At 36.2% G+C, this 12370-nt stretch overlaps 1 protein-coding gene across 1 annotated transcript in view; it reads left to right on the top strand.

The window, feature by feature from the left end:
* The window catches only part of GABRA1 (gamma-aminobutyric acid type A receptor subunit alpha1), a 65865-nt gene extending 54215 nt beyond the window's left edge, over positions 1-11650 (top strand). Inside the window, exons 9-10 of the mRNA XM_057747475.1 lie at positions 3415-3617; positions 8785-11650. Coding sequence (XP_057603458.1) covers positions 3415-3617; positions 8785-9096 — 515 coding nt within the window. The 3' untranslated portion in view covers positions 9097-11650. The remainder of the gene's footprint in view (positions 1-3414; positions 3618-8784) is intronic.
* Positions 11651-12370: the final 720 nt, after the last annotated feature.

Here is a 12370-nt window from a genome sequence, read left to right as displayed (position 1 = left end):
GGGCACCATAATTTATTTGGAAATAACGACCACATATTTAATTGGTGAAAGGTACAATTATCAAGGTGCATTCCAAAAAAAAATCAACTGGGTGCATGCTATATTTAAAACCCTTTACTACAAAACAAAAACCTTCAGATGCTTACGGTCTAAACTGAGGATTCTTCTTGTGCAGAGACCCCTGTGGCATCAGTCATCTCAGGAAAAAAAAGCAAGATTCTGCTACAAGGGCCCAGAAAAGTATCTTTCCTTCTGAACTTAGCAAGGTGTTTCTGGGTTGGACACCACCAAATCTTTGCTGTGACATTAGCCTAAGAACATAGCGAACTCAAGACCCAGAATGATTCCAGCAGCAGAGCAAAAGAGTATTTCTTTTAAAACTATTTTTTTCCCTTATCACAATTTGTGAATATTAACTAGTGTTTACGCCACTTATTAGAACTGAAGAGTGAACCCTTGTCAGATGCTCACTTCTATATGTGTATGTAGTTTGAGCCCTTTATTCACTTGAATTTTTTTTAAATGAGAAAAAAAGATAATTTATTTTATGTTTTCTGTTTATTTTTGCAAAATGAGGCAGCACTATAGTGAAAATGATATTTTTAAATGCTCACTTTCCCCTTCTCTGTCCCCAGCAAGTCCTACCCTTGCTTTTTGGAAATCCTCCAAAGCACTTTGGAATGTTTTATAAGTCAAAAACCTTGTTCTTAACATTTTCAACAGTCTGCTACCCTTTTGGTGAACATAACTACATATCTGTAAACTCAACCGTGGCAAGTACTCCTGTGTATCAAGTTATATATTTCTAGTATTTTAAGTCCAATAAAACCACAAATACAATTTTCCAAGACCTTCAGCCTTTTAACATTTATTTAGTACACATCTCTATTCTTTCTAGTCTGCACTCAGAACATTCCTCTGTGCTGTGGGGGATGCCTGAGAGGGTCATGGGTATTTAAAGAAAAAAATACCAAAAGGAAAAAATAAAGCAAAAATTTTACCTTATAGCAGTTTATTAAATGGCATCTGGAATGCAACAAAGCTGAAGCTGTTTTATGTCTTAAAACATCATCTTCTTGACCTTCCATGCTCTTTCTCTCTTGGCAACAGTGTGGCCATGTAATTTTGCTGCCAGATAGACCCAAGTTTTAGGTTCAATCTTCAGTCTTCTAAGTATCAGCTGTCTGTAAATTGAGAGTACAACTAAAGTAAAATAGTGCCATTTAAAAGATTAGGTGAGAAAAATAAAATTTGTAAATTGTCGGGCTCTGTACTTGGAACTTAACAGATGCTCAACACATTTTAAGTTTTTTTCCTTTTCCCTATAGCAGGAATTGTAAGACAAACACACACACACACACACACACACAAACACACACACACACCCTCTTTATACTATTCTTAACTGTTTTTAATTTATGGATACATTGTGTTTAAGAACACCCATTCCCAAATTACTTTTAACAGTTGGTTGCCCAAATAAACCAAACTTAAAAAAAAAAAGTGGAATTCACTTTAGCAGGGATTTATCCAAAAGGACTGTAGTTGTCAGTAATAAGTTATTAACTTTGTGCTAGTAAGTATCAGGCCTGGTGCTAAACACTTTATTACATTATTTTATTTAATACTCACAATAGCCCTCTGAGTTAGACTTATTAAAGTTAATTTACAAGGAAATAACTACAAAAATCCAGAAGCTCAGAATTGTGAGGCAATTTTCCCAAGGTCACTCAGCAATTACAGAGCTGGGATTTGAAATTGGGTTGCTCTGTTCCCCAAATACTGACATTTAATTACCTTGTTCTTTGCTCAAGTTAATATTGATATGTAAATTTGGGGGCTATTTTCCAGCCAGTATTCCATACACCATTTATTGGTTACATAATATGGATAATGCCCCAGAACTTTCTGCAATACCTCCAAAGTTCATAGTAAATCTGTTCCCTACAACTGTGACTGTGTATAAAAAATATGATTTTATAAAAATTTCAGTGTTTCTTCTTAATCCTATCACTTTCTAATAGAGTTACAGAGATCATCTACCTTGAAATTCATGGAAACTAGGGAATATCGGATAGTTTAAAGCAGCTTAGAAAAATTAGCCACCTACTAGCTGTGTGAACCTGCTGCTTCTTTAAAATTAATCAAAAAGGGGAACCATAGGTATGAGTTTTAGACACATGGGATGACAATATGTTCTGTGGCAATAATTTACTTATCTTTAAAACGCTTTCACATATTCTATATTTAATCCTCAAATAATCTTGTGAATGTGCAGGAATTTTCCTCTCCTAGAATTTCACCAATGATATGGACAATCAAGAGAATGAAGTTTAAATCACCACTTTTACAGTTTCGAGACTGAGGTCCCTAAAATTAACTTGCTTACTCAAGGCTATAGAGCTAATAAGTAGTGCGGGAATAGTTACTGGAAGAGGTTAAGATTTTTTCCACACCATGCAGCCTAAGCCACCCCCACTGGGTTCCTGTGATTTTTTTCATACATTTTCAAATGGCTTAAAAGGAAATTTACAGTATTCTAACTAGTTTAATGCATTACGTATAGTAGGTCGATAATATTAATTTGTTAAATGAACATTAATGGATGTCATCATTCACATACCAACTCATATAACGATCTAAGTAAACTTAAAGCAACTGACTTGAAAATTGCTTTGAATATAGGTGATTTTAATCAGTAGGGATAGATTTGGACAATAGGGAAGATATGGCAGCATTAGCAGGAGGAGTAAGACTGTGGACATTTGAACCAGATGAATGTGTTCAAATTTGGTTTTGCCACTTCTGAACTATGTGACCTCAAGCAAGTCACATGCAACTTATTTCAGGAATATCTTCAAAAGAGTAGCTATTTCAAGAATCAGGAAAAAATAATTTAAAGGCCAAAGAGTTAATAATATAACAAAATATTATCCTAAGATAATTTAATTATCTATCAGTGATCAATTATCAAAAAGTTATTGGTTTCTTGGCATATATATTCAAGGTATACAGGTAGAATATTAAATAGAGCTGAGGATTCAGAAATTACTTATGGATGAAGGACAGTGAAGATCTCTGCTTTCTTTTTCCTAGAGCTGGAGACAGTGAAGGAATATTATTTCCTTTCCTGCCTAGGACACCATGTTCAAGAAGCCTATTTAAGGGAGTTCACTATCTTATTAACAGCTTCGCAATAGCTGAGCAGTTTATCCCCGCAAGAGCTCCCCGTCAATACTGCCATACCATGAACTGCAAAGTACACTGGGGTGAAATTAAAACTCATGCATCCCAAACCAAAATGTGATGAACTTGAAAGCACACTCTGTCTGTGTTTCCCTTTACACAAGTAGGCTGACCTCAGTGATGAAAGTTTGTAGTGTGAACCTACAAATTCACTTCCTTTCTTTACAGGAGTAACGACTGTGCTCACCATGACCACGTTGAGTATCAGTGCCAGAAATTCCCTCCCTAAGGTGGCCTATGCGACTGCTATGGATTGGTTTATTGCCGTGTGCTATGCCTTTGTATTCTCAGCTCTGATCGAGTTTGCCACAGTAAACTATTTCACCAAGAGAGGTTATGCATGGGATGGCAAAAGTGTCGTTCCAGAAAAGGTAAATGCTTTACTCTCTCCTGTGATATAGCACTATTATGTCTTTTTAAACTTATAAGAAGGAATGTTTGGACTTGGGGGAATGGATGAAGAATGGGTAAAGATGATTCTTTGCTTCTTATGTCATACATAATTAAGGGCTAAGAGAATTTTGTCATTTCTGAGGAAAGGTTGTTTCAGTGGAGAGACGTGCAGAGTAGAGGAAATGAGATAAAGGAGAAACACAAAGGTAAACATCTCTACTCAGATATACTTTCCTAAGGTCCCTACTGATGTGAGAGCAGTTTTAACAAACCTGACATTAAGAGCAATTACGCCATTATAATTTTTGTAACTTGAAAATCATAGTCTTTTGGTTGTTTTCCGAGCCTAATAACTTTGGTCATAAATGTTATTATTTTAATGGCTCAATTGAATTGAGCTTGCAAAATGCATTATCTCTAATTTTCACTAAAGTAAAGGTTGGGAAACATATTTTCTCTTTCCAAAATAGAGGTTTGCTTTAAGAATCATAGCACAGAATTTACAGGAAAATTCTTCATTGTAGAAGATTATCAAGTCGAGAATATCACAGTTCTTCTCAATTAGAACCTATGTTAGAGTGGATTCTAAAACACAATTGGGAGGGACTTCCCCGGTGGTCCAGTGGTTAGGAGTCTGCTTTCTAGTGCAGGGGGTGTGGTTCCCTGGTCTGGGGAACGAAGCTACCACATGCTGCGGGGTGAGACCAAAAAAATAAAGTGCAGCTGGGGAGGATATTTCTACTTCTGGTGTTTGAAGGAAAAATATGTCAAAATGCAAGGAAGCTTGGGATGGTAGAAAGAAGGGCAAAGTCAGAGACACGGAGATTCAAGACATCTAGAAGTAATCTAGGAAGAATCACTCTACAACAAACACAGAATACTAGTATCTTGAGTCGGTCCCTAAAAATACAGTTCTGTGGTCAAATACACTTGAATAATTCTACATATTGTCACAGAGTCACAGTATATTAAAGAGTCTGAGAGGGTCTATAGTAAAGAAATCCATTTAATGATATTTTTCCCACAGCTCCACAAATATACTAGAAAAGAGGATCCTTTGTGGTCGATCTACCACATTTAATAGAATCTAAAGTGTTACTGATTATATGATATACCACTAATATACGCACACATAAGAAAGAAAATATGCTGCCAAGTAAGAGCTCTCTGAGATTTACCTTTCAGCCACGGGTGAATCAGTTGAACACCTCAATAATCACCTACACAAGCAAAAACAGAGAAGGGTCTGTACAGGATGCACTGTCACAACCAAATGGACCAGAACCAGGTCCTCAAAATTCACCTTGCCTTGAAACATCCTCACTCAGTGTAAAAAAATCTCTGAATTTTCAAACCAAGAACCTTGACTCAGATTCAGTAGAGAGGAGACAAGACAAAAGAGACCGCATTTACCAGCTGGAGAGAGGGGTGAGAGAGTGGAGACAAGAGTTTTTGTCCAATACCTTAGCCATTGGTGGCCTCAATTTGTCCTGGAACAGAATGGCAGTCCCAAAGGAAAGAGTACCAAAACTGAAGATGAGTGATCATAAGACACTAGCAATTGTAAGACATAGCCCAAAGTCACAGATGTGGACATTTAAAAAATGCACATCTTAGAATCACTGAAATACGCTATCTACTAAAGTTCTTCAGAATTAACGATATGCAAACAATGGTGATATGCAACTGAAAAATGAAATGCAAACATTGGGAAAAGTTGCTTTTCTAGCGTAATGCTTTCTTTGCATGCTGCAAGAGGCCAGTGTCTTTCTGATTGTGGCTTGTCCGTATCAGTTGTTAATAACTTGTTAGATGAATTGAACTTGATCTGGAAAGCATAGAATTTGGGTTGAGGCATTGGCGAACTCATAGTGGAGTTTATATTTCTCTCTTTGTGACCATATATTAGCCTTTCAAGTGCAGCGTCTCAAATAAAATATTTCAATCTCTATCACTCTACCGTTCACATTATTCAGTGTACATATATAGATATAGGTATAGTCATATTTACACCTACATATACATATATAAATAACACATCTATGCATATATCTGTCATCCTAATAAGAAAGAGAATATTTTCTGTAATTTGTCTATGTCTCTGTAAAAATCTGCACCAGGGCTTTGCCAGTTTGATTAGCTTATAATAAGGAACATGATCACGGTGTGATCCAGGCCTTGTTTTGACATTCAGAGAGGATGCATAAAGTACTTTTTCTGTGACCAGGTGAGTGCTTTCAGGAGAGTTAAAATTTCAATCTCTGACATGGTATAACTTGAACATAAAAAGAAAATCCCCCTAGGGCATCACACTGTCATGTGAGCATATAGTAGCCTTCTTAAGATCCATCCTCATATGGTTAATTGCTAAAAGAAATACCAACTCCTTAAAGAATATGGGGGAGCTCAATATTTTCAGAAATGAAAATTTTAGTATCGGGGTGTTATGATAAATTGGCCATGGGAGGGATGAAATTTACTAATAATACGAACTCTTCTCCAAGAATTTTTCCTGTGGCAGAGTATTCATTTTGGTTTACCTAATGAGGTGTCTGTCACTCAGATTTTGTTTAGATTAGATCCCATTGCCTCTCTTCAACATCAGAGTAAATATGCTTTTTATCTAAAAGATATATATGCTTTTCAATGTACCCTTTAATATTAAATCTGCTATTTTCTAAGCATTGGACTTAATGCAAGTTCAGTCTGGCTGTTTGTGTTGAAAGAAGTCATATCAATTTTTTTGACTTGCAGTCATTTGGACCACCTTCAGAGAGCATCACTTTTACTCACTTTATTTTTGTACAAATAATTATAGAAATTTCTGTCACTGCTTCTAAAGTGTAATCAAATCTGCCTTCACTATGAAATGGGCATATACTTGGAGTAAGTGGCCTTATTTTTTTAATATTAGGAAAAAAAAAATCTGGGTTTTTTTTTAAGTCCCAATGAATGTATGCTTAAGGATCTGGAGAGGAGAAAAAGTAGCAGATAGGTCATGGAGCTGGATAATAAAGAATTTAACCTCTTAAAATTGCATCTTGTGAAAAATAGCAGCTCCTCCAAAAGTAATATTTTATTCTGATTTGATATTAAAAATACAGTAGTCCAGAGCAGCAGTCCCCAATCTTTTTGGCACCAAGGACCGGTTTTGTGGATGACTCTTTTTCCACGGAATGGGTGGGGGCAGGGGGATGGTTCAGGCAATAAAGTGAGCAATGGGGAGCAGCAGATGAAGCCTTCCCTTGCTTGTCTGCCACTCACCTCCTGCTGAGTGGCCTGGTTCCTAGCAGGCCATGGACCCATACTGGTCTGTGGCCCCGGGGGTTGGGGACCTCTGGTCCAGAGTATATCGAGTCTGGTTGGTCAAGTTTAGCTGTTCATCAACATCCTCTGTGTAGTTTTGCCACAATGTCGATAACCAAGCTTCACTGCCTAGAAGTTCTGATTCAAAATGTGAGATTGTGCCCAAGACTTTCACAGTTAAAAAAATTTTAATGGTTGATTTAGTGTCCACAAAAGAATGTGGCCCACTCTTCTAGACTAGTGCTGTCCAGCAGAAATATAAGCGAGCCACAAGTGTGAGCCATATATATAATTAACATTTTTTTTCTAGTGGCCTCATTTAAAAAGTATAAACCAGTGAAATTAAGTTTAATAATATATGTTAGCCAATATATAAAAAATATTCTCTTTACATGTAACAATACTAAACATTATTTAGGAGAAATATTCCACCCTTTTTTTAGTTTTTCATACTAAGCCTTCTTATGTATACTTTATACTTCCAGCACATCTCAAATTGGACTAGCCACATTTCAAGTGTTCAATAATCACAAGTTACTAATGGCAACTGGATCAGACCACGCAGCTCTAAACAATGATCCACTTTATTTTTGAGAAATGTCTGTATGACAGAAACTGTAAGAAATGCTGCGGTTGTCAGTTACTGCATAGATAACACTGATGAGCCGCTAACTGAGCAACAGTGGAATTCAGGATATCCTAACTACCCCTGCTTGGTCACTTGCTCACTGGAAGCATGTGGAGAAGGAGCAAATAATAATTCGCTCAGCAATTTATCACTGCAAAACAAGCTACCTGAAAACTTAGTGACCTAAACAACAACCAAGCACTGTGGGCTGGGGAAAACCTGATGGTATTTCTATTAGTCTGACCTGGGCTTGCAGTAAACTGAAGACCCCACCAGGGTGAGAAGATCCATGAGGGCCTCTCTCATGTGTCTGGGACCTCATGTTGGCTGGATCTCTTACTGTACATGGTCTCTGGTCCCTCAGTGGTCTGGGCAAGGCTTTTTCACATGGCAGCGGGATGCTTCCAGAGGGTAAAGGCTGAGGCTGAAAAGCTTCTTGAGGATAGGGTCCTAAGCTGGCACAGCTTCACTCTGCTAGTCGCAAGTCTAGATTTAACAATCAAGAGGAAATTTCCACCTGTTGATTGGAAAGCCTGGAAAATATTTGTCTGCATTTTCTCACCCAGCCTTACTGAAAGATAACTGACACATAACGTTGTGTAAGTTTAAGGTGTACCATGTGGTTGACTTGATACATTTATATATTGTGAATTGATTACCACCATCCTATTAGCTACCATCTCTATCGGGTCACATAGTTACCATTTCTTTTTTTGTGATGAGAATATTTAAGATCTAGTCTCAGCAGCATTCAAGGATATGATCCAGTATTATTACCTATAGTCACCATGGGTTAGCAGACATTAGGTCCTGTCTGGAATATCCATAAGACAGTTGGCCCATGCCAAAGGACTTTGATATTTGGTCCTGTCCAAAACCATTCAGCATGGACCCAATATGCTCATGGGCACTTTGGATAGGACCAAATTTCAAAGACTATTGGCATAAACCAGACGTGTTATGGACCAACTGTGTCATGAACATTTTGGACAGGACCAGATGTCCTGCAAGGTCCCTTGTGAATCTTTTAACTAGACATTTATGTCTGTTGTTTTTCATTTATCTCCAAAATGCGATCATGATTACCTTCCTTAGATTTTAAATAAAAACACATGTTTGAGTTCTAAAGTAAAGGTCACTTTGCTCAGCAACTTATAAACTTGCTTCCCGCAGTTTACTAAAGAAAATACTTTTACTCTTTCCTTCTACAGCCAAAGAAAGTGAAGGATCCTCTCATTAAGAAAAACAACACTTACGCTCCAACAGCAACCAGCTACACCCCTAATTTGGCCAGGGGTGACCCCGGCTTAGCCACCATTGCTAAAAGCGCAACCATAGAAGCAAAAGAAGTCAAGCCGGAAACAAAACCACCGGAACCGAAGAAAACCTTTAACAGCGTCAGCAAAATTGACCGACTGTCAAGAATAGCCTTCCCTCTGTTATTCGGAATCTTTAACTTGGTCTATTGGGCTACATATTTAAACAGAGAGCCTCAGCTAAAAGCCCCCACCCCACATCAATAGGTCCTGTCATTCACATTCTGTTGTTCGGTCCTCTGCACTGGGAATTACTTTCTGTTCTCAATGCAGTAATTCCCATCTGCTTTATTGCCTCTGTCTTAAAGAATTTGAAGGTTTCCTTATTTCCATAATTCATATAAGAGCAACAGACCCCTATCTGGCAGTCCAAAGCAGAGCATACAGCTGAGAGACAGGATTCTGAGAGGGAGCAAGAGGGCAAACTCAGGACAGAAGGAGACAGAAGGGAAGAGAGAGGGAAGGTGGGGGAAGTAGGTCCAAAGATATGACGAAAAGTAGAAGAAAAATCAAACAACTCTATAACTCCAGGTCATTTGTAGATATATATTTCCAAATATTCTAGAAAAAAGATGCTGTATATGTCAAAAATATTTTTATGTGAAGGTGTTTAAAAGAATAAATTATAAATGTTTAATGAAGAAACATTTTAAAAAATCTATGTCTTTATGGCACAAACTACAATGTGCTTCTTATATTTCTGTTTTGTTTTTTAAACTGAGGTATAGCTTTAATAGTTTGTTTCCAAAGCTACAGATCCACATTCTTTCTCCTTTTACAAAATGCCTAATGCATTATTTTGTTGTTAAATACCATTTTAAAATTATGGAAATTGCATAGGCAAAGGTGTAGTTCCTCACTGTAGAGCACATTTAATCCAACGGAGACAAATGCTTTAAATAGGCTGCTTTACTATAATCTGAGCTTTTACCACTAGACACAATGAGGAAACGTTTTAACAGATATACACTCAATAAAACTAAAAAATAAATAAATAAATTTAAAGAAAACAAATTTAAGAGATTTATTTTCCACCCTGTCTATATTCAGATAGCACATGCACCCAATAATCACTTGATTTTCATTCTGAAGATGCTTTTAGAAGGGCAAAAATATTTTGCAAGCTCTAGAATTGTTGAATGTATTATTTTATATAACAGTACATTAAAAGCTTTAGATTGAAATTTATGACTAGGAAGCAAATAGAGAATATATAAACTATATATGTAAATATACAGCATGAGACTGTACATTTTTTTACTTTTTTAAAAGTTGTGTTCTTAAAATATTGTGTAGGACTCACCGCTCTTAGCTGTTAGAATGTTGTTAAATGCTAAGGATATACTTTTACAGCCTGCATTTAAGACCAGAACAGCCTGAAAGAATCAGATGGAACTTACAATATATGGGTATAAAATCTGCTTCTGTAGAAGAAGCTTGTGATTCAAACTGTTGTCCAGTGTACAGTATTAAATCAGTTGCTATCTGCTCAAGTCATCCCACATTTCCCTATTTTAGGCTCCTGTAATATAGAAAGAAAACAGAAAAGCATTGGTGGGAGCTAGAAAATCAACTGTATATTATTGCTATCTTTGCTGATACCAACTATTTCAATAAGTGTTATACCATATGTAGCATTAAATATAAAAATACATGAAAGAATGTACAGGAAATAGCTTTTATTGATTAATATTACATTTCATTTATACTGTAGCAATATATTTGTAGGCATACTACGTAAGGGCTTTAATGACAAGAGGTCCATTAATACTCCCTATGAAGATTCTAGTCTGTTTCATTACTTCCCAGATGTTTTAGAAATAAATATTTATGCAGAAGGTATTTTTGAAGTCTCCTTTTGTCTGACAGAATTTCAGAGATATTTAAAAGTAATGTCCAGAATCCACAGGTCATGGTCTAACCACATTTAGAATACTATGACATAAACCTGTCATCACAATTACCAAATAAGACAGTTGGGATCCACACCCAAGTTTTGAGCAATGTTTGTCTCAAAAAGCTGCTATCCAATGATGCAGGAAGATACAGTTAGTGTTTTCCTAAGCAAACTCTGGTTTTCTTTTTAAATGTGCTTTATTGTTTGATTTGGTCCTGCCTAAATTTAACAAGCTAGGCCAATAAAGGCTGAACCAGGGATATTTCATCCTTTGGTATCATGTGTAGATATCATGTATAGAAAATAAAGTAAAATATGGTTCTAACTTCTGTGTTGCTGTTAATCTTGTTTTTTGGGGGCGTTAACCTAATGTGTTTATTAAGAGCATTTTATCTTCCAGACTCCTCATGGCTAACATTTGGTCTGTAATTTGCTCATTAGATGTGAATATTTCTTATTAGTCTGCTTTCTGCTATGCAATGACTGCATTTCTATCATTTCTTAGTTTGTTAGTATATGTGGGCAATATTCTATTGTATAAATTGATTGCACAACTTATCAAGGACAAATGATTCTATGTAGCTTTTCTACAGTGCTTTGCTAAACCATGTAATACTAGTTAAGTCTTCCTTGAAAATAAAGATACACTCTTATAGAGGACAGTTCCTGTAAACTCCCAGGAAAATTTTTTAAAAGATGACACTGAATGTTTATTGCACCTTAGTGCAGTGAAGTGGCAATAAAACCTAACATGAATTGAGGTTGTTTATGGCAGATGCATGTATTGCTTTACAGAGTTTAGCAAAAGCTCTTAATTTTATGTCATACTGTATTCTATTATAATAATAAAGCTAACATTATTCAATAACAAAATGGAATGCTTGACTCTCATTTCATATTATCAGCGTGACCTGCCATTACCCTGTTTTAAAACATGGTCAAGGAGGAGCACCTAAAAATGCCAAGTGCTAATAGGAACCTAAGCTACTCTGAAGATTTTTGAAGTTGTGTCAGTGGCACGATCCTATCACGATTTTAAAGGAATCACTTACAAAAAAGAGAAATTGTTAAACACCTGGTATCTGTGCTACCAGTAGCACCTCAACTCAAAATTAATAATGCATAAATGGAAAAGAGTCAACATACTGAAACAATAGTAGTTTCTTCATATCTGTTCTTCATACAGTAGATTTGTTTTTGGATCTAATCCCAGGAGACTGGTTTAATTGTTCTACAGGAAGAGTCTGAGCATTATAGTTTTAAAAGCTCCCCCAGAGCTATTGCATTCCTTCATGTTTCTATAAGCACAAAGTTAAAGTACAAAATACTTAACAATCACTTGAAATACAATGATACAATCATCTCGACAATAGGCATAAAACTGTACCTGGTTCCTACAGACAAGACTATGTGAGGCAAAATCCTTCTGTGTCAGATGGTGGCCAGGTGAAGACAAAGTAAATTATGTTTCTACAAATAAAACATGCATCTTCCTAAAAAATGATTCAGGACTTAGCAAAATTAATACTTTTAAAATCCTCCAATATCAGATTGTACACTTTAAATATATGCAAGTTATTGTAT

The sequence above is a fragment of the Hippopotamus amphibius genome, chromosome 1, assembly GCF_030028045.1.
Source record: "Hippopotamus amphibius kiboko isolate mHipAmp2 chromosome 1, mHipAmp2.hap2, whole genome shotgun sequence".
NCBI classification, from domain to species: Eukaryota; Metazoa; Chordata; class Mammalia; order Artiodactyla; family Hippopotamidae; genus Hippopotamus; species Hippopotamus amphibius.
Note: the sequence above shows the minus strand (reverse complement) of the source record. Positions and strands in the feature narration are given on the sequence as shown.